Source organism: Lolium perenne, chromosome 2 (genome assembly GCF_019359855.2).
Source record: "Lolium perenne isolate Kyuss_39 chromosome 2, Kyuss_2.0, whole genome shotgun sequence".
NCBI classification, from domain to species: Eukaryota; Viridiplantae; Streptophyta; class Magnoliopsida; order Poales; family Poaceae; genus Lolium; species Lolium perenne.
The window spans coordinates 324049229-324069809 of NC_067245.2; the positions used below are offsets into that span (position 1 = coordinate 324049229).

At 46.6% G+C, this 20581-nt stretch overlaps 1 protein-coding gene across 1 annotated transcript; it reads left to right on the top strand.

Moving 5' to 3' along the window:
- Window positions 1-539: 539 nt before the first annotated feature.
- LOC139835907 (uncharacterized) lies at window positions 540-1333 on the top strand. The gene is made up of 2 exons (XM_071825805.1): window positions 540-930; window positions 1224-1333. The coding sequence occupies exons 1-2, from the start codon at window positions 540-542 to the stop codon at window positions 1331-1333; spliced, it is 501 nt and encodes a 166-aa protein (XP_071681906.1).
- The last annotated feature ends 19248 nt before the right edge of the window (window positions 1334-20581 follow it).

Genomic DNA, 20581 nt, shown 5'->3' on the forward strand with positions numbered 1-20581 from the left:
CCGGCAGGGTGCCGGGGGCGATCTCCTGAATCCCCCGAGATGGGATTGGCGGCGGCGGCGTCTCTGGAAGGTTTTCCGTATCGTGGCTCTCGATCGGGGGTTTCGCGACGAAGGCTATTTGTAGGCGGAAGGGCAGGTCAAGGGGCGTCACGAGGGGCCCACACCATAGGTCGGCGCGGCCAGGGCTTGGGCCGCGCCGCCCTGTGGTTTGGCCACCTCGTGGCCCAACTTCGTTGACTCTTCGGTCTTCTGGAAGCTTCGTGGCAAAATAGGACCTTGGGCGTTGATTTCGTCCAATTCCGAGAATATTTCCTTACTAGGATTTCTGAAACCAAAAACAGCAGAAAATAACAACTGACACTTCGGCATCTTGTTAATAGGTTAGTTCCAGAAAATGCACGAATATGACATAAAGTGTGCATAAAACATGTAGATATCATCAATAATGTGGCATGGAACATAAGAAATTATCGATACGTCGGAGACGTATCATCCGCACCAACTTCTGGAAGGACTGGTGGCTAGGGAGAGGCCCCATCATGGATTCCTTCCCTTCGCTCTTTGCCATCTGCGATAACCCTGACATCTCGGTGGCAGATGCTCTCCATCATCAGGCCCTTCAGGTCCGCTTCCGTCGTTCCCTTGATCAGGAGGGTTTGCGCCAGTGGGGGGAGCTGCAAGGGATGCTCACCCCCGTGCTTCTTAGCCCTGGTCAAGATTTGGTGTCCTGGCACCTGGAACAATCTGGCTCCTACACAGTCAAATCGATGTACGCCCAGCTTTCTCAGGGTACGACTATCGCCCACGCCAAAGATTTGTGGGAAGCGAAGCTCCCGCTCAAAATCAAGATCTTCTCTTGGCAGCTGGCGCTTGACAAGCTGCCGTCAGGCCAACAGATCCTCACCAGACACGGCGCTTCCAATGGCCTTTGTGCGTTGTGCGGCGCACCGGAAGATGCCAGCCACATTTTCTTTGCCTGTTCCTTGGCCTCGTTCTCTTGGTCGGTTTTGCGCCAGCTGCTTGGGTGCAACTGGTGTCCGGCCAGCTTTGCTCAGTTTCACGCCATCCTCTCTGGTTTTTCGGGTTATCCTAGGAGGCTGTTGTGGGTGCTTTTCTTAGCCCAATCTTGGGCGCTTTGGACTGTGCGCAACAAGTTTGCGATTGAAAAGAAACTTATTTCTAACCCAGCTGACATTATTTACAAAACCATTATCTTTTTGCAGCTGTGGAGCCTAAAGGCCAAGGGAAGAGAAAAGGAGGGGCTAAGCTGGATGGCACGCGAGCTAAGGGAGCTGTACGTGCAGCTGAAGCCGCCGGCGGTGTGAAGAAGTAGGCGGAGGGGTCCGGGGCGCGACTTCTGCGTGTGTCCCTTCACCATGATCTATCTTATGTGTGTGCTTTGTGTCTTCTTGAACTCTGGTCTCGGCTAAGCTGTAATGCCCAGCAGTGTGTAACCCTTAACTTGTTACCTTGTGGCTTTATTAATTTAAAGTCGGGCATTGCTGCCTGTTCTCTAAAAAAAAAAACAGCTAGCAGCAGAGAGCTCGTGCACCAGTTACTAGTTTACCGATGCTACTCGTGATTCGTGAGGCGACCAACACGAAGCTCGCTGTGCGTGTAATGATTCCTGGGTAAATCACGATGGTGGATTACGGCTGGCTATTACCGGTTCCGTTTCAAATTAACCGGTGCAACTTTCTGCCATATTTGGTTCAAATATGATTTTAGACGCGTTTTAATGTGTATACTCGTTTCACTGAGACGGAATACTACGCCTGCCTTACGGATGTATACACATCCTATTTCTACGAGCATCTTCGAGAAACTGAGTCCAATAAATTTGATTTCGTGGGTCTCGAGACTGATAAAGTTATCACAGTCACCTCGCTATTGATGAAAACGTCGTCTCCCACTAAAAAATATTTTGTCTTTATGAGACACCAAAATGTTAAACTTATGGTTTAAATTCTGATAGACTAAAGATGACACTGCCCTCCTAACCACCTAACCGTAGGTTGATTCTAATGCATCGTGCATAATGCTTTTGTATCCTCAAGCACTTCACGCAACGTAACAAGACACAATCGTCTTTTGTTTGTTTCCTCAGATAGTGAGTTTGGTCATGCCACTTTTCTAGCGCGACAACACTGGTAACTGATTGAAAACACATTTCTCTAAATTAATTAAAGTGATAAGTAAAACTTGCCTTAAGCAACGAACCGGAGCTTTCCTATTTTGGAAATAGATAAAATTGCATATATTTAGATGGCACATCGTGTTCAGCAACCGCGAGATGTGTTTCCCATGGGAACAAAATTAGCATGATGTATTAGACATCTGAGTTCACAACTCTTCCTCGATCTATATTCTTTCTCAGAAAGTAAGATAACCCGACTTTTGTATTAATCGATACACAAAATTATACATTTCTTCCTTCGATGTGCATCCTCATTTCGGAACACATACCAAAGGGGGTATGGAACTCCATGCAATTAATGTTGTCTTATTAGCACATCTAACAATGTCCGGGAATCCCGTGTTTCAAGAGATGAAGAGTATCTACTGTTGTGAAGTGTATAAGTAGATTGCCTAGCCCTTTCCATCAGTTCAGACTTTTGGTTCAAGTGGCTAGTGCATGAAGCTTAACATCTACGACAAAAAAAGGTAGCCCACAAACTAACTTGGCCAATATGCCGGTGCAAGTGGAATATTCATGGTCCGCTTTCCACCGTGGCGGTCCTATGTGTGGGATATAATCCATATTTTAATTAATGAAATCCCTTTATCCCTAAAACAATCTAAACTAGTGGAATTTGAACAATAATTCGAGTTTTAAATTTGTGTGAACGAGGATAAAGCCAAGATCCATCCCTCTACTACTTCCCCAGCTGATATATGCTCCAATTATATGATCGAACGCTGGCTGGCTTTAGAATAGTTTTCGTGATGGGAGGGGGGGGATGGCCATATAGCTCCGTCTTCACATATGAGTTTTCACGACACAATCATGCATGGATAATCGTCGCCGGCCGTGCGGCGCAGCCACCATTATGCATCAGCTGAGAGAGCTTAATTGATCCGTACAATTATCCAGGGACGTCTCTTGTGCGTGCAAGGCACCATATATTGTCTCTCCCTGCATCTCTCACACTGGTGGAAAAAAGGGCTTTGGTCGCGGTTGGCAACTGCCATTAGTCGCGGTGGCGCAACCGCGACCAAAGCTGCGCGACTAAAGGCCCCCCCCTTTAGTCGCGGTTCCTTACGAACCGCGACTAAAGGCCCGTCCACGTGGGCCGCGAGCGGCGCCAGAGGCGGAGGACCTTTAGTCGCGGTTCTTCTGGCCAGCCGCGACTAAAGGCCTCCGCAGGGTTTAGGGTTTTAGCCCCCCTCCCCCTAAATCTGGTTTCTTTTTAATTTGTATTATTTTATTTCTTTTGGGTTTTAATTCTGAAGGAGTTTCACATATTTAGGCCAACCGCGACTAAAGGCCTCCGCAGGGTTTAGGGTTTTAGCCCCCCTCCCCCTAAATCTGGTTTCTTTTTAATTTGTATTATTTTATTTCTTTTGGGTTTTAATTTTGAAGGAGTTTCACATATTCTACGGTACTGTATACATACATGCATATGAATGTACAATTTCAAACAAATTTGAAATTAGAACCAAAAAGAATTCAAGAGGAATATACAATATATATTCAATATCGGATGACCATATACAATATATATTCAATATCGGATGACCATATACAATTTTGAACAAGTTAGTTACAAATTCTGGTGCATATAAAGTTCTACGTCATCGTAATAGTGTTCTCCTTTAGGATCGATGACTTCCCTCGCCAACCATCCAGCTAGTTCCTCTTGAAGTGGTCGGAAGCGAGCTTCTGGACTAAGCGTCTTCCGGAGGTTATTCCTCAGGATGTTGTTCTCACACGTCTGGTCCCGCTCATTGCAGTATCTCCGGATCCTCTCACAAACATAGTATCCACATAGGTTGGTCCCCGGTGGCTGAGTATCCCCAGTCGTCCGCACTGCCATTTTAAAATGTAGCTCTTTTTGAATTCACCGACCTTGGTATCTACGAACCGTCTCCAAACCCTACGAGGCAAAGAAAATTAAATAAACAAGAGAGTTATTAATTAGTTACTTGATATTAGGAAATGATGAACGAAATAGGCCGATCGATATAGAGCGCAAATGAATGAAAATAATTACTTTTGCATCATTTTTCTCATGTCGCCCCAAAGCGCCGGATCCATATTCAGAGAGTCGTGGACGAGAACTGAGGAGGTCTGAACTTTAATTACCATAAGAATCCCGTGGAACCTGCGGACACGATACATGCACAGTCATGCATAACTCATCGATTAGCCACATACCATGCATGGAGTAAACAAAAGAGAATGTGCTCAAGACAGAAACACTCACCCAAAATGGTAAGGAAATAGAATATCACTTTTCTGTTGCTGTTTTCTAATAAACCGCCACAGGTCATCCTCCACGTCGGCGGGGTGGTGTTCTAACACATGTGAATTAACGATGTGTGGGTCAATGAACCCAACATCATGGATGTTCCTTATTCGCATTTCCCGCTTCTTCATTCTCGCATAATAGCGTACACAACAAGATAGTTAGGACGGTGCAGGCAATGAACGAGATGGGGTAGAAATTAATAAATCACTTACGTAACGTAGCAATCGATGATAGATTTGTCGAGGTCGCGCAGATTGAACAGCTGGAACAATTCACTCGAGAGGAATTTGTACCCAGTAATGTTTGAAGTGATGCTCATATCTAACTTCCGCATAGATATAGTCTTTGGCGTTTTTATGTTTTATGTAACCCTTGTACCAATTTAGCAGACCTAGCATTTGTCGAGGTAGATCCCCTTCTGCGCAGGCTCGACGAGAGGGCCATTCTTCACATATGTAAATACTACGTCCTTCATTGGCGCCTCATCAAGGCCTAGCGGTGCACGAAGAGTGATACCTAACTCGGCCGCTTGTTCTCTCGGCACTCGTTACGTCAATCCATGTGCTGCCGCAGCTGCTATGATATCGGGGCATCCGGATCGGCGGCTTGCACTATGAGCGGGCTCTCGATTGTTGACTTTGTTCCCCGAGCTGGGCAACTTCTTGCCCCCTTTCTAATTTTGACTCGGCCTCGTCCTTCACGGCTTTCTTCTCCGCCAACTCTTTCCTGTTCTTGAACGCGAGTGCTTGCCTACGAAGTTCACGTAAATAGTCGTCGAGGCAGATTCTTCGCGGCTTGGGACGGTGTGTTCAAAAATGACTTAGCCCACTGCTTTTCCTTGTCGAATATACCGGCTTGGGCTCGCCCTCTATTTTCCTCTTGACGCTCGCCTTCCATTTCTCTAAATCAGCAGCCGCGCCCGCCTCGACTTCCTCGGCACTACTTTCCCAAGGCCTCGTGGGGAGAGGCTTGATGATACCTCCGGTACCTTTGTTTTCTTAGGTACGTAAGGGTCCGGGTTAATAACCCAGGACTGCCGCTTCTTCGCCGGAGGTGGATTGGGGCGGTACCGGTGTCGATCACCCGTCGGACGAGGACTGGGGGCGGCGGCGTGGGCTGACGTGAATGAGGTGTATTAGGTGAAGCACCACCGCCACCGTCACCGCCACCGCCACCGTCACCGCCACCGCCACCGCCACCGTCACCGCCACCGCCACCACCACCACCGTACGGGGTGGACTTGTTGGCGCCTCGCTGGAAACTTGATAAATTTCTTACGCCATAGAATGAGCGGCGCTTGACATCTCCAAGTCTTTTCACCCCTTCGGGTGTAGCAATGTCAATGTCCAGGTCCTCAAACCGTTGGACTATCTCCTCCACCGTCACACGAGCATAGCCATCTTGAATGGGGTTGTTGTGGTGGAGTGCTCCAGGTGGTAAAGCACTGCCGATGGCTACCTTCATGCACATGTTCCCGATAGGATAATACAGATGACATGCTTTCATCTCCTTGATATCGTCCACGGGGTAGCGAGGAGGCTCCGGTGCAGTAATTTCGACCACCGAGGCTCCGGTGCGGTAATTTCTATCGTCGGTGCACCAGCCGGTGAGGCCTCCGTGGAAGCCACGCTGCTTCTTCTCTCGCTGGCTTCCGAGATCCATTGGATGATCTTCACATGCTGCGCCCGAGCTGCATCTCTTTCGGCGACTAGTACACTCACGGTTTTCTTCATCACAACCAATTAAGTTAACAACTTCGCCACAACATCTCCATCCCGATCCAAATTTATCTTACGGCTTCACGTAACCGTACGGGTCATCGTTCCGGGAACCCTATTTTCCACGGAATGGGCCCCATGCCTCGTATACGTCCTCCGTGTTCAGGGATTCCCGAGGGCTTTTGTCGGGCGTCGTTCTCTCTGTTGAACCCGATCCTCCCTCTTGAGCCTCCCTCATTGCCTCAATAAGCTTTTGGGTGGGTGTAATTATTTTGCCCGATAAACACACTCCCTGTCTCCGGGTTCGGCGATCCCCATGCCCGTACCACCAGCTTTTGGCCCTTGGGTCCCATCCCTCCGTACCGGACGGATTCCTCGCGCCCTCGCTCGTTCTCCATCTTCTCCCACTTAGGCTGCCAAAAGCGATACCCTCCTGGCCCCATTTTATGATTGTACTCCTTCTTGGCCGCATTTTCCTTATTTTTTCTCGATAGTTCAAGGAACTGCTCCGATTTCTTTTGCTTCACAAATTCTGGCCAATCATGTTGCAGTTTCTCATATTGTCCTATGAAATCCGGAGTCTTGCCCTGGTTGACAAAGTCATGGGCTAGATTTTGCTTGTATTTCCGGAATGCGTTGGCCATCCTAGAAAGAGCGAATCGTTTGACTAGCTTGCGCCTCTCCTTGTTTTCCGCAATCTTGTTACCCTCCTCATCGTATTTGCGGTATTCCGGAGGTAGAACGAAATGTTCCATAAGCTTGTTGAAGCAATCTTTTTTTTCTCTCTTATCGACAAAAGTGAAACCAACACGTGCCTTCTTTGGCTCATTCCACTCTGGCGGGTGATCGAGACGTTGTCTCTAACAACGGCTCCGCATTGGCTGACAAACTTGGTGGCGTTCTTGCTGGGCTCCAGCGGCCTGCCGGTTGCTTCATCGACAACATCGATGGTGCATGTTTCTCCTGCTTTCATCGTCTTGGTTGCGCCACGCTTTGACGACGTACTCGATTTTTCGACGATCCGGCCGAGGGCTAAAATAAGAAAGAGAGTCGCGCGCGTTAGTACACACACATTTATTCAAATCAGTTAGTTGTATCACCAGACGCTCAATATGTATATATATATATATACCTCGGCGCGGAGGTGGTTGCTACTTCCAATTGAAGATCGTCGTTTATCGACGTTTCTTCGGCATCATCTCGCTTGTCGACGGCGCCCTTCATCTTCACACTCAAGGTTCGGATAAGAAGAGATATCATCTTCTTCTTCTCCGGTCGGCACATATGGAATATCGCCTTTTATGATGCCGAACATATGGTCTTCAGCGTCCGGATCATAGTTGTCCAGAATCGGGTCAGCTCTATCGTCCGCCATATGTCGATCCTGAAAACATGTAGTCAAAACAAATTAATTAAGTGAAGAAGGGGTGGTGGCGGTGGCAAAAGGGCGGTGGCAAAAGGAGGGGCCGGCGAGCTGGAAGGGGTTGGGAGAGGGTGTCGCGGAAGAGCGCGAGACGGGGCGGTAGACGACGGCGTCACGGAGAGGGAGGCGTATGCGGAGGGGGCGACGAGGGGCTCGCTCCCCCCTCAGGATACGCGCGCGGTGGCGGTGGTGAACGGGCGGTGGCGAAAGGGCGGTGGCGGTGCCGAGGACACATAACCCGCGCGCGGTGGGTAAGTTATGTGTCCTCGGCGCCCTAGTGCGTGTGTGTGGCACGCCGTCCTAATGCGTGTGTGTGGCGCGCGCCCGGCCGGCCTTCGGGCCTCCGTCTCCCCTAGATCTAGTACGTTTTATTAAGTCAAGATTTTAAGTCAAAATTATTAAGTCAAAAAAAGTCAAAATTTTAAGTCTCAAATTACAAGTCTTCTTTTAGTTTTTTAAGTCTCAAAATTTTAACTCTCAATTATTTAGATAATTTTAAGTCTCAAATTTTAAGTCTAAAATTTTAAGTCTCAAATTTTTAAGTCTCAAATTTTATGTCTTCTTGTAGTTTTTTAAGTCACAAATTATACGTCTCAATTTTTAGTTAATTTTAATTTCGAAATTAACAAAAACTAAAACTAAAAAAAAAAGAAAAAAATTTGGCCGGGCCGGCCGGTATGCGCCGCGCGCGCGGCGCCCCCTATCGTGGCCGGCGCGCTCTCTCGGCCGGCGGCGCGCCTCTCTTCTGGGCGGTGGCGCGCGGGGCCCGCGCCTCTCTCTCTGGCGGCGCGGGTACGGTACGCGCGGCGGCGGCTGCGGCGATGACCTGGGGCGCGGCGCTGGCGGCGGCGGCGGGGCGGTTTGGATCCTTACGGGGCTACGGCGAGCCGGGTGGCGGCGGTCGATGGCGCGCGGTGGCGGCGGTCGATGTGCGCGGCGGGTGGCGGCGGTCGATGACGCGCGGCGGCGTCTGCGTCGAGGAGGCGTCGGCGGCGTCGTCGAGGCGCGCTGCAGAGATCGTCTCAAGACACGAACGGGCGGAGGAAGAAGGAACTAGCGCGGCCGTTCGGCCGCGCGATATTTATAGCGAATGACCTTTAGTCGCGGTTGGGGTCACCAACCGCGACTAAAGGCTACCCTTTAGTCGCGGTTGGTGACCCCAACCGCGACTAAAGCCTTTTTTCGCCCCATTTGAGGTTCCCGCGGAAAATGATCTTTAGTCGCGGTTGGCCTGGCCAACCGCGACTAAAGGCTTTTTTCGAAATTATTTCATTTCAGAAATGTTTAGAATACATATAATATATCAAAAAATTCATAAAAATAAAACTAATTCAATTCAAAATTTTAAAAATACAAAAAATACATCAATAAATTCAGAAAAATAAAACTAATTCAATTCAAAATATTAAAAATACAAATTATATATCAAAAAATTAAGAAAAATAAAACTAATTCATTTCAAAATGTTTAGAATACATATAATATATCAAAAAATTCATAAAAATAAAACTAATTCAATTCAAAATTTTAAAAATACATATAATATATCAAAAAATTCATAAAAATAAAACTAATTCAATTCAAAATTTTAAAAATACATATAATATATCAATAAATTCAGAAAAATAAAACTAATTCAATTCAAAATGTTAAAAATACAAATAATATATCAATAAATTTAAAAATAAAACTAATTCAAATAAAACTAATTCATTTCAATATGTTAAAAATACAAATAATATATCAAAAAACTAAGAAAAATAAAACTAATTCAATTCAAAATGTTTAAAATACATATAATATATCAAAAAATTCATAAAAATAAAACTAATTCAATTCAAAATCTTAAAAATACAAATAATATATCAAAAAATTCATAAAAATAAAACTAATTCAATTCAAAATCTTACAAATACAAATAATATATCAAAAAATTCAGAAAAATAAAACTAATTCAATTCAAAAATTTAAAAATACAAATTATCAAAAATTCATAAAAATAAAACTAATTCAATTCAAAAGTTCGTTGGCCCCCTCTTCCCGCCTCTTTCCGCCGACCCCCTCTTCCCTCCTCGTCTTCCCGCCATTTCTTCCCTGTCTTCCCGCCTCTTTCTTCCCGCCAATTGTCTTCCGGCCTCTTTCTTCCCGCCAATTTTTTCCCGCCAATTTCTTCCCGCCAATTTTTTCCCGCCTCTTTCTTCCCGCCTCTGTCTTCCCGCTCCCATTTTTCCCGCCATTTGTCACTACATATAGGTAGCCCGGCTTGGCGACATCACATCTCTACAATCTCTCATCACTCTCTCATGGCTTCCACCGCACCCACTCTAACCTACCAGGGTGGAGGAGCTTTGCGCCTCGAACTACCCTTGCCCTCCGGACTACCGCGTCCTCGCGGCCGGAGCCTAGCGCCGGCGGCGTGCCGGTCCCTCCCGTCCCTCGAGTGCTGCGCGCCGGGCGGCCATCACGAACCACTACTACCTCGACCTCACGCCGGAGCAGCGGATGAATCCGCCGGCATCCCGATAACCAGCATACTTGGGACGCCTTCTTCATCAATCGGCGTGAGAGGGCGCTCGCTGTATGAGGAGGACGGTCCGCCTCCCGGAAACTTCCACGAGGCCGGCCGTCGGCTATGGTGGTACGGCCGGACTGCAGAGCGTCATGGACTACATCACGGCCGGCGATATCCCCCGCTGCGCTACCCTCGATTCGAGCCACGAGCGCCGCCCGACGACAGCCGACGACAAGCAGCGACGACGACGCCGCAACTTAGAAGGCGACGACTACCAGTACAATGGCGGCGGCTATGAAGACTACGAGTATGCATATTATACGCCTAGGCAGGAGTATGACTAAATCACTCCAAATTTCATGTATGTAGGAGTATGACTTAGTCACTCCAAATTTCCTATATGCAGGAGTATGACTTAGTCACTCCACATTACATGTATGCGGGAGTATGACTTAGTCACTCCAAATTTCATGTATCATCAGTGCTATCTCGAGTCAATTGAATCATTCGAAAATGGACACCAAACACATCACGGGTAATATAATTCACATGATTCATTCAACAAAGTTTGGTACAATAAATTATTACACATCATTTCTTCCCTTGTGTCCCCGCTTGCTTACGATTGTGCCGTATCCATGGAGCATCCTCATCATTTAACTTAATGCTTGGGTCGGTGTTCACTTTGAAGGGCGGAATTTCAGCAAACATATTATAATCTTCTCGACATGTCTGTCTTGTCCTCCACTCCCACGATGTTTCTTTTCCCCGAAAGAACAATGTGGCGCTTTGGATCATCGAACGATGTAATCGATCGTTTTCTTATCTTTCCGTTTCCTCGGTTTGCTACTCATGTCCTTCACATAGAAAACCCGAGCGACATCTTTCGCTAGGACGAATGGTTCGTCAAGATAACCAAGATTGTTGAAATCCACCATTGTCATTCCGTATTGCTGGTCCACCTTTACCCCACCTCTGTTAGCTTGAACCATTTGCAGGAACAAAGGGACCCTAAAGGAGGGTCCATAGTCAAGTTCCCATATCTCCTCTATGTAACCATAATATGTGACCTTTTGCCCATTCTCGGTTCTTGCATCAAAGCGGACACCACTGTTTTGGTTGGTGCTCTTTTTATCTTGGGCGATCGTGTAAAATGTATTCCCATTTATCTCGTACCCTTGGAAAGTCGTTATAGTCGAAGATGGTGTCTTGGCCAACATGTACAGCTGATCTACAACCTTATTGTCACTCATTAAATGTTTTCTCAACCAAGCCGAAAGTCTCCATGTGGGCCTTCCTAATCCAGGATTCGGGCTTCCTGGGGTTGTCCGAGCGTAAAATATTCTTGTGTTTCTCAAAGTACGGAGCCACCAAGCTGGAATTGGTCGAACCGTGTGGTGTGCTTGACTGAGAATGGCCGTCCATACATATCATTGATTTCCTTCCGATCGTGCCTTTTCCACTTAGTCTCCCCTCGTGCCGCGATTGAGGAAGACCAATCGGCTTAAGGTCAGGAACAAAGTCAACACAAAACACAATTACCTCCTCATTTCCATAGCCCTTGGCGATGCTTCCTTCTCGGCCTACCACGGTTACGAACATATTTCTTTAATACTCCCATGAACCTCTCGAAGGGGAACATATTGTGTAGAAATACAGGACCGAGAATGGAAATCTCATCGACTAGGTGAACCAGGAGGTGCGTCATAATATTGAAGAAGGATGGCGGGAACACCAACTCGAAACTGACAAGACATTGGATCACATCGTTCAGTAACCGTGGTAGAACTTGGATTGATTACCTTCTCGAGAGATTGCATTGAGGAATGCACATAGCTTCACAATGGCTACTCGAACATTTTCCGGCAGAGCCCCCTCAAAGCAATCGGAAGCAATTGCGTCATAATCACGTGGCAATCGTGAGACTTCGTGTTTTGGAACTTTTTCTCCGCCATGTTTATTATTCCCTTTATATTGGACGAGAATCTGACGGGACCTTCATACTCGCTCAGGCATTCAAAAAAGATGACCTTCTCTTCTTTGGTCGAGCGTAGCCGGCACGACCTTGAAACCGTTCCGGATCTTTGGTCATCGGGGTCTTTCAAACTTTGCCGGTCCCGCCGTGCTTCCTTTGTATCATTTGACTTCCCATACACGCCCAAGAAGCTTAGGATGTTCACGCAAATATTCTTCGTAACGTGCATCACGTCGATTGCGAGAGCGGACTTCTAGGACTTTCCAATATTCTAGCTCCCGAATATAGATTTCTTCTTCCACATGGCTACGTGCCCGTCGGCTCCTTCGGAATCGATTGTCCGCCAGACCCTTTCCAAAGATGACTTTCAAACCCTTGACCATATCAAATACCTCGGCACCAAGCAGTGTGTTCCGCAGGGCTTCGGCCGGTGATCTGCCTTGCCGTTGTAATGCTTGCCTTTCTTTCTTCTTGGATGACCTTTCGGAAGAAATCGACGATGCCCAAGGTACACGTTCTTCTTACAATTTGGCAAATGTACACTTTCGCCTCATGTAAGCGGTGCGTGCATGCATTGTATCCCTTATTTGACAGTCCCGAAAGGTTACTAAGAGCAGGCCAATCGTTGATGGTTACGAAAAGCAACGCTCGTAGGTCAAATTCCTCTTCTTTGTGCTCATCCCACACACGGACACCAGGTCTGCCCCACAGCTGTAAAAGTTCATCAACTAATGGCCTTAGGTACACATCGATGTCGTTGCCGGGGTGCTTCGGACCTTGGCTGAGCACAGGCATCATAATGAACTTCCGCGTCATGCACAACCAAGGAGGAAGGTTGTAGATGCATAGAGTCACGGGCCAGGTACTATGGCTGGAGCTCTGCTCGCCAAAAGGATTCATGCCATCCGTACTTAGACCAAATCTTATGTTCCTTGCGTCAGCTGCAAAATCTTTGAACTCTCTCGTCGATCTTTCTCCATTGCGTTCCATCTGCGGGGTGTCTCAACTCCCGTCCGACTTACGGTCCTCTTTGTGCCATCGCAACAACTTGGCATGCTCTTTGTTCTGAACAGACGTTTCAACCGTGGTATTATAGGAGCATACCACATCACCTTGGCGGGAACCCTCTTCCCGGGTTTCGGCCCTCAACATCGTCACCAGGGTCATCGCCTCCGATCTTATAACGCAATGCGGTGCATACCGGGCATTCATTCAAATTCTCGTATTCACCGCGGTAGAGGATGCAATCGTTGATGCATGCATGTATCTTCTAACCTCTAAACCTAGAGGGCAGACAACCTTCTTTGCTTCGTACGTAGTGGCGGGCAACTCGTTATTCTTTGGAAACATATTCTTCAACATTTTCAGCAAGTTTTCAAATGCCGAGTCAGCTACACCTGCCTGTGCCTTCCATCTCAGCAAATCCGGTGTGCAGCCCAGCTTTTTCGGACCATCATCGCATCCGGGTACAGCGCCTTCCTGTGATCCTCTAACATGCGATCCAAATTCTCCCTCTCTTTTTCAGTTTCGCAGCATCTCCGTGCATCAGCAATGGTCCGACCAAGATCATCAACGGGATCATCACGGGCCTCTTCTTCACCTTCCCCTTCACCTTCCCTTCACCTTCAAAGATCCTCCATGAAAGTATCACCGAAATGAGCAAGATAGCTTTCATCGATTAAATCAGCCCCTTCTTCATCTTCTTCCATTATAACCCATCTTTCTCCATGCTTGGTCCAACAATTATATCTTGGCATGAAACCGTGCCGAATCATGTGCATGTGAACATCTCTTGAGGATGAGTAACCTTCCGATTCTTACATTTAACACATGGACAGATAACAAAACCCTCCTGCTTGTTCGCATTAGCCACTACGAGGAAATCTTTCAAACCCGCACTGAACTCGCCGGAGAGTCGGTTACCGTACATCCATTGTCGATTCATCTGCATTATTATAATATAAAATATATAATTAACCATCATGCATTTGTTAAACTAACTAGCTACAAACAATATAAATTAAACAATGAACTACACACACATGCACATTTTATCAACGACACATCAAAGGTTCAAGTTGCTAACCGCGATCGAGGAGGAAAAAATAAATGAGAAAGCTCAAGTGTGGCTCCAACACTTCATATCATGTTTGTTTCATGCTCTTGGGGCATTTCATCAAACACCTTATGTGCATAAGAGGAACCAAAAGCAAACCTAACACCCACTTGTGAGCTTGTGAAGAGAATGGCACCAAATGGCTAAGTGTTGGCTGCTGGATGGGTATATATAGGGGAGGGGCTTTAGTCCCGCTGGCCCGGCTAACCGCGACTAAAGGCCTTCGGGCACCTTTAGTCGCGGTTGGCCTGGCCAACCGCGACTAAAGACCCCCCACGTGCACCGGCTGGCCACCGAGCGCCCTGGGCCCAGGCCTTTGGTCGCGGTTCTCCTCCCGAACCGCGACTAAAGGTACCATTTGTCGCGGATCCTGCAGCATCGCGACTTATGGGGCTCACCCGAAGCCTGTTTTTCCACCAGTGTCATCTCAGAGTAATTTAATTTTGTTGTGGCCGTGCTGTTTGTTGGCTTGGCAGCATGCCTCGCTGGCTGGACTTGTCCACGTGGCCGCTCCGTCTGTAGTTGAGGTCGTTGTTCGCCTGTCTGGCCATGTCAGCACGTTGATCGATCGGGCTGTCTGAACTGAAACTCAAGACTTTTTTTTTGAGATGCATACGTATTTCATTATATCAAAGCTGAGTACACAGAACGTACACACCGACACGGAATGGTCCAGAAGGACACGTAGACCCGTACAATTTGCAGAAAGAACCCCAAAAGAAAGAAAAATTACACAGTAGTCCTCGGGGAACTCTGCACCAGATCCGATCCACCGCCGAACTCCGGCGCCGCCACGGCGAACACCAAGAGACGGAGCGGCAGAAACCAACATGCCCGAGGTCGACGCAGCTCCATCGCCACACTTGGGCTTTCAGAACCTCAAAAGCGGAGCACCGGAGATGCTCACCTTGTCGTTGGGGCTCGTCGGTCGGGGCCCAGCCCCAAGCTCTTCGTCGACCTCCAGATCCGGCCAGCCTCGTCGACCAACGTCGAGAGAGAGCACCAGATCCGCCTGCCACGGACCAGCAACCCAGCACGGACCACGCCACCTCGAAGACCAACGCCAGCCCGACGAGGCCAGCGATGAGAGCTCCTGTACAAATCTCGTCTTCCCGACGGCGGCGGAGGAGACGCCAACGTGACGAGGACGAAGACGAGAAGCAAAATCCCCCGACGAGATCCCCGCCGTCGCCTCGACGATCTCGCCTGGGAAACCTAGATCCGCGGCTCCTCAGCGACACACGACGGCGCCGCCAAGACGGTGACCCGGAATACCTTATTCGCGGCGGCGGCGTCGACACCGACCGAGCACCGCCCGCAAACCCTAACCTACACCTATCTACACGCCGGCCAAAGACCACCGAGGCTTCCTCCCCCGCCCCCCACCGCCGGAGCGACGAGAGGAGAGGGAGAAAGCCCCTGTCTTCAGCGGCGGCGGACGGAAGGAAAGTGGCTCTCCTTGTCGCCTCCCTTATCGCCTGGGAGAGAGAGGTTGAGGAGAGAGCGGTGTATGCGAGATCTATTTTCTGGGCACAACTGCGAACAACTGAAACTCAAGACTTGACTCACCTGTGAGTATGTTGGAGCAGTTAGACATGGTTTGGAAAACAAGTTATGTTGGGACGCTTGTAAATTAGCCCCAACAGATGAGGCGGCCACCATGGTTAGCTCGGCTTCTGGTGTAGTTTAACAGAGGGCAGCAGAGAGCTCGTGCATCAGTTACTAGTTTACTGCTGCTCGTGACCAACAGGGAGCTCGTGATCTCAGCTAGTGCGTGTAATGATTTTTAGCAATCAAATGCAAAGGTAAAAGGGAGATCGATGGTGAGATACTGCGATTGTGCCAAGGATCGATGGTTGCGGCCACGTCGAAAGAAGGTCGTTGTTCGCAGCAGTTAGACCTCGACCCGGCCGATTTGGACAGTCGATCCAACCAGCCGTTGTACAAGTTTGAACGGAATGTGGAATCGACGTATCCACCGGACCTGACGATCTAACTAAGACAGCCTACTGGATCGCATGTGTTGTACCAATACAGGTATAGTACATTATATTGCTCTAAGTTCTGTATATGCATCATCACCGGTCGCTGGACGTATCCTCCAACACTTCATCACTCAACGTGAAAAAAGTTAGGAAACTAAACACTCACCTTAAGCAACAAAACCAACAAGGGGAATCATTGAAACGAATGGGAATGCTTATTCTCAGATGTCGCATTATCGCATCCAACAATCACGAGATATTTTCTCACCGTCGAAAAAATAAACATTTTTTCGAAAAAATAAACATAAACCATTCGCTATTTGTATTTCTCTCTTCATGAGAGTCTTCATAATTCATAAGATGTTGTGATGAAAATCTCATCGCGACATCTTATGAAAACACATAACTGAAAAGACCTGAAACTTCCAGGTGCTGAAAAATAAAATACAGGGAAACTAAACCGCCACCTACTGCTAGCATCCAACCAAACATGTATTGATACAGATTCTTGCGTTTTTATTTCCTATAGAATGTCATATGGCATGCAATGCCAATCCTATTTTTTTCAATTTCGATATTTTCAAAATCCAGTGAACGAACCAGGAGGCTGCCGCCCGTAGGAAAGGGAGTATTGAAATGCATACGTTTCAGGTCGACTTGATCTTGCATACTACCTTTTGCGTTTGAATTTACACTAGTACATGTTTTGTTTGATTAAGATAATACATTGATCATCCATTATTAGTCCATTAGTATGTGATTTGATATGAAATCCCAAACATTTAATTTTAAATATTAATTTAATGGCATTAGTTACATGCTGCAAGCTCCTTATCTGAAATATAATGACAATAATGTAATAATTACTCATTTCATTATTGTCTGAACTAATCTCAAACAGGGATACTCCCTCTGTTAGGGATTATAAATTATAAGGAGTACAAGATTTTAAAATTGTTAAATATTATAAGGGCTCTCTCATTTATCATCATCTCTCATCTAATGCATGTTACTTTTTTCTCTAAAAAGGTTGGTGTATGTTTTTCTCTCGAAAGGGCTGGCCTCTACATCGATCGATGCATACAACCATTACCCAATGAAATATAATCTTTAGTTTTACAACTCATGAATCACAAAGCATGTACACATAAACTTGCCAACGGAATAGAAAAGAGACACGACTTATGCATCTGAAAGTAGTTTAATAGGACGCCAACCAACCTGGTTGTATATATATAGTCCGTGCCACCGCTTTCAGCCAACGGCATCCAGCATGCATAGGCTCGTGTTGCGTCTCGACAGTAAAAGAGACCAGTCGTGTTTAAAATGGGGAGAATTTCACTTCTTTGCTCTGCACCAATTAGGGATACACACAGTCATAGGCATGAGTACTAAGATTTTTGTAATCTTGATGAAAGATTAAAGCATAGTTCTCAAGATAAATTGCATGAGTACCACATCTAGCCTGGGCCTCAAATATAAATAGAAACCTAAATTCACGTTTACGAAGATTTGAACTCAAGTGATGGGTTAACCAGTTGAGCTAAAATGGTTGGTGTATGTAGTAATTAATAAGGGGATTTATGGATTTTTTGGTCCCAGCGAGTTGACCTACAAACGTTATAATCCCTAACGGTGGAGTACTCCTACTTCTTAGGAAAAAAAGTACCGTTACATGCGACCCGGACGTTTGGAACCTGGGTGCTCGCGCACCCATTTACGAAAAGTTCGAAAAAATGGTATTTAAAAGTTTCAAAAAAATGTGAAGTAAAATTTTGCATGTACATATTATGTTTATACTTACTCGTGTGAGTTTTCATGAAAAAATACCATTGTGTGTGGCCTGCATAAAAATGACAAAATGTCCAAATGAGAATAGTGAATAGGAATTTTACTATTCACAGGAATAGGAATTTGCATTTTGTCATTTTTGTGTAGGTCACACACAATGATATTTTTCCGTGAAAACACACACGAGTAAGTATCAACATAATATATACATGCAAAAATTTACTTCACATTTTTTTAAAACTTTTAAATAGCATTTTTTTGAACTTTTCGTAAATGGGTGCGCGCGCACCCAGGTTCCATTCACCATTTCCGCCGTTACATGTGTTTTCTTAAAAGCAAATACTATCTCTGTTCCAATGAATAAGGCTTATGTTTTTTTAGAAGTCAACCAATGTAAAATTTGTATGAACAAGGATATATAGCCGAGATTCATCTACCTTCTACTTCCCCATCTCCTCTTCCACAATTGTGTGCCGATTGAACGCTCGCTCCCCTGGCTTTGGAGTAGTTTTGTTGATGAGATGGCCATAGCTCCACACCTTCACATGGGTTTTCACGACATAATCATGCGGCAGCCACCATTATGCAGCAGTTGAGAGCTTAATTGATCCGTACAATTATCCAGGGACGTCTCCTCTGCGTGCCCATGCACCATTGTTATTCTTCCTCAAAGTAATTTTATTTTGTTGGGCCGTGCCTGTTTGTTGGCAGCATTCCTCGCTGGCTTGACTGGTCCACGTGGCCGCTCCGTCTGTTGTTGCGGTCGTTGGTCGCTGGCTTGGCCATGTCGATCAGCACGTCGACGGATCGATCGAGCTGTCTGAGCTGAAACTCGCGACTTGGATAGTTGGATACAGTGTCAAGGACAGGGACAGTTAACTTGCCCGTGCGTGTTAGTTGCAGTTATGCTAGAGCGGGAGGGCAGGCGTGCTTCGAGAAAAAAGTTATGTTGGAGCAGGAGGGAGCGGCTGATGACTGATGACAGGCTTAGGCCACCGAACACAGTTCCAATGGCACGCATAATACCATACGATCATCATCGATTGAAGCCATTTATTTTCAGCAATTAATTTAAACCGAAGGAAGTAGAGTACTTACTTTTTGATATATCTAACACTTCGACAAAACAAATGTCTCATCTGGTCCCTTGTTGAAACTATCTGAAGTTCGTCGCCACAGAGGTTGGAGCCAAAATCGTGCAGGTTGGCGCCAAGATTTCTCGGTCTAAGTGTTTTGGGGCGAAGCTCATTGGCGCCGATCTTCCTTTGGCCCCATATGACGTGGCGCCAACGAAAAACTTTAGCACCGACCTGCACACTTTTAACTTTGCCCTTTATGGTGCCGAATCTTGGGGTTAGATTCTTTTGCTGAGAGATCAGTTTTTTTTTCGAAATGTGAAAATATCACCCTAGCTTCTACATCCAAAGGATGCACACGACTTTTTTTTATTAGATTATTCACAAAACCTTACAAGAACATTACAAAAGATCAACCTCTAAACCGCCTCATTAAACCTACAGTTGGATGAAGGGGATGACAATATACCAACTCACATCATCCAAAAAATCAAATGCCTTATCAAACCGCCCAATAGCAGGTGGGAAGCACATCCAGTCAAGTACACTCTCAGCGCACACCAACGCACACGTCACAGAAGTTGCTGGGAGATCAGTTGCGGGGCATTAGTTTTGTCGAATGGTAAAAAAACTCGATTGAATCAACCATACACATTGTTAATCTCAACAGATCAGGCGGCCACCATGGTTACCTGGGCTTCCGTGTAGTTTAACGCTTCAAGGCAGCAGCTAGCAGCAGAGAGCTCGTGCACGAGTTACTAGTTTACTGTTGCTCGTGACTTGGTGAGTGACCAACAAGGAGCTCGTGATCTCAGCGGCAGATAGCTAGCGAGCTTGTGCAATGGTTTCTAGTAATCAAATGCAAAGGTAAACCTGGATGGTGGATTAGATGGTGGCTAGCTAGCTAGGTAGCACTAGGAGATGGTGAGTGTTAAGGATCGATGGTTGCGGCCACGTCAAAGGAAGGTCGTTGGTCATCAGCAGTTGGAGTCGGACCCTGCCGGGGCCGTCGATTTGGACCGTTTTGAACGGATTATTATGGAACCGATGGATCCACTGGACCAGACGAGACGATCTAATTAAGACAGCCTACTGGATCGCATCTTGTACCATAATAATACACGTACACTAGTGCATTGTACCCTCCAGCACTCCACTCAACGTGACAAGACAATCACGTTTTGTTTGCTTACACGTCGCGTCACTTCATCTAGTATCACTGCAACTGAAAACGGGACCTGTTTTAATTAGCTACGAGCGATCAAACTAGGAAACTGTAAACACGCACGTTAAGCAACAAACCCAACATGGCAATCATTGAAACATTGCATTCTTCAAGTTAGATGGCGCATTATCGTCTCCAACAACCACGAGATATTTTCTCTTCGGCAACAAAATAAACGCAAAGAGTTAGCGATTTGTCAACCGAGTCCATAGGTCCCTCTTCATTCTCCCTTTGAGTTTTCTCGTAATTTTTTACTTTTACCTAGGGTGTTCTTGCAAGGCTCTGTAC

Excerpts from the sequence above, each read along its gene's own strand:
- LOC139835907 (XM_071825805.1), top strand. The coding sequence starts at position 540 with ATGGATTCCTTCCCTTCGCTCTTTGCCATCTGCGATAACCCTGACATC. Across the intron at positions 931-1,223 it reads CGGCGCTTCCAATGGCCTTT|CTGTGGAGCCTAAAGGCCAA; the intron begins GTGCGTTGTGCG and ends ATCTTTTTGCAG.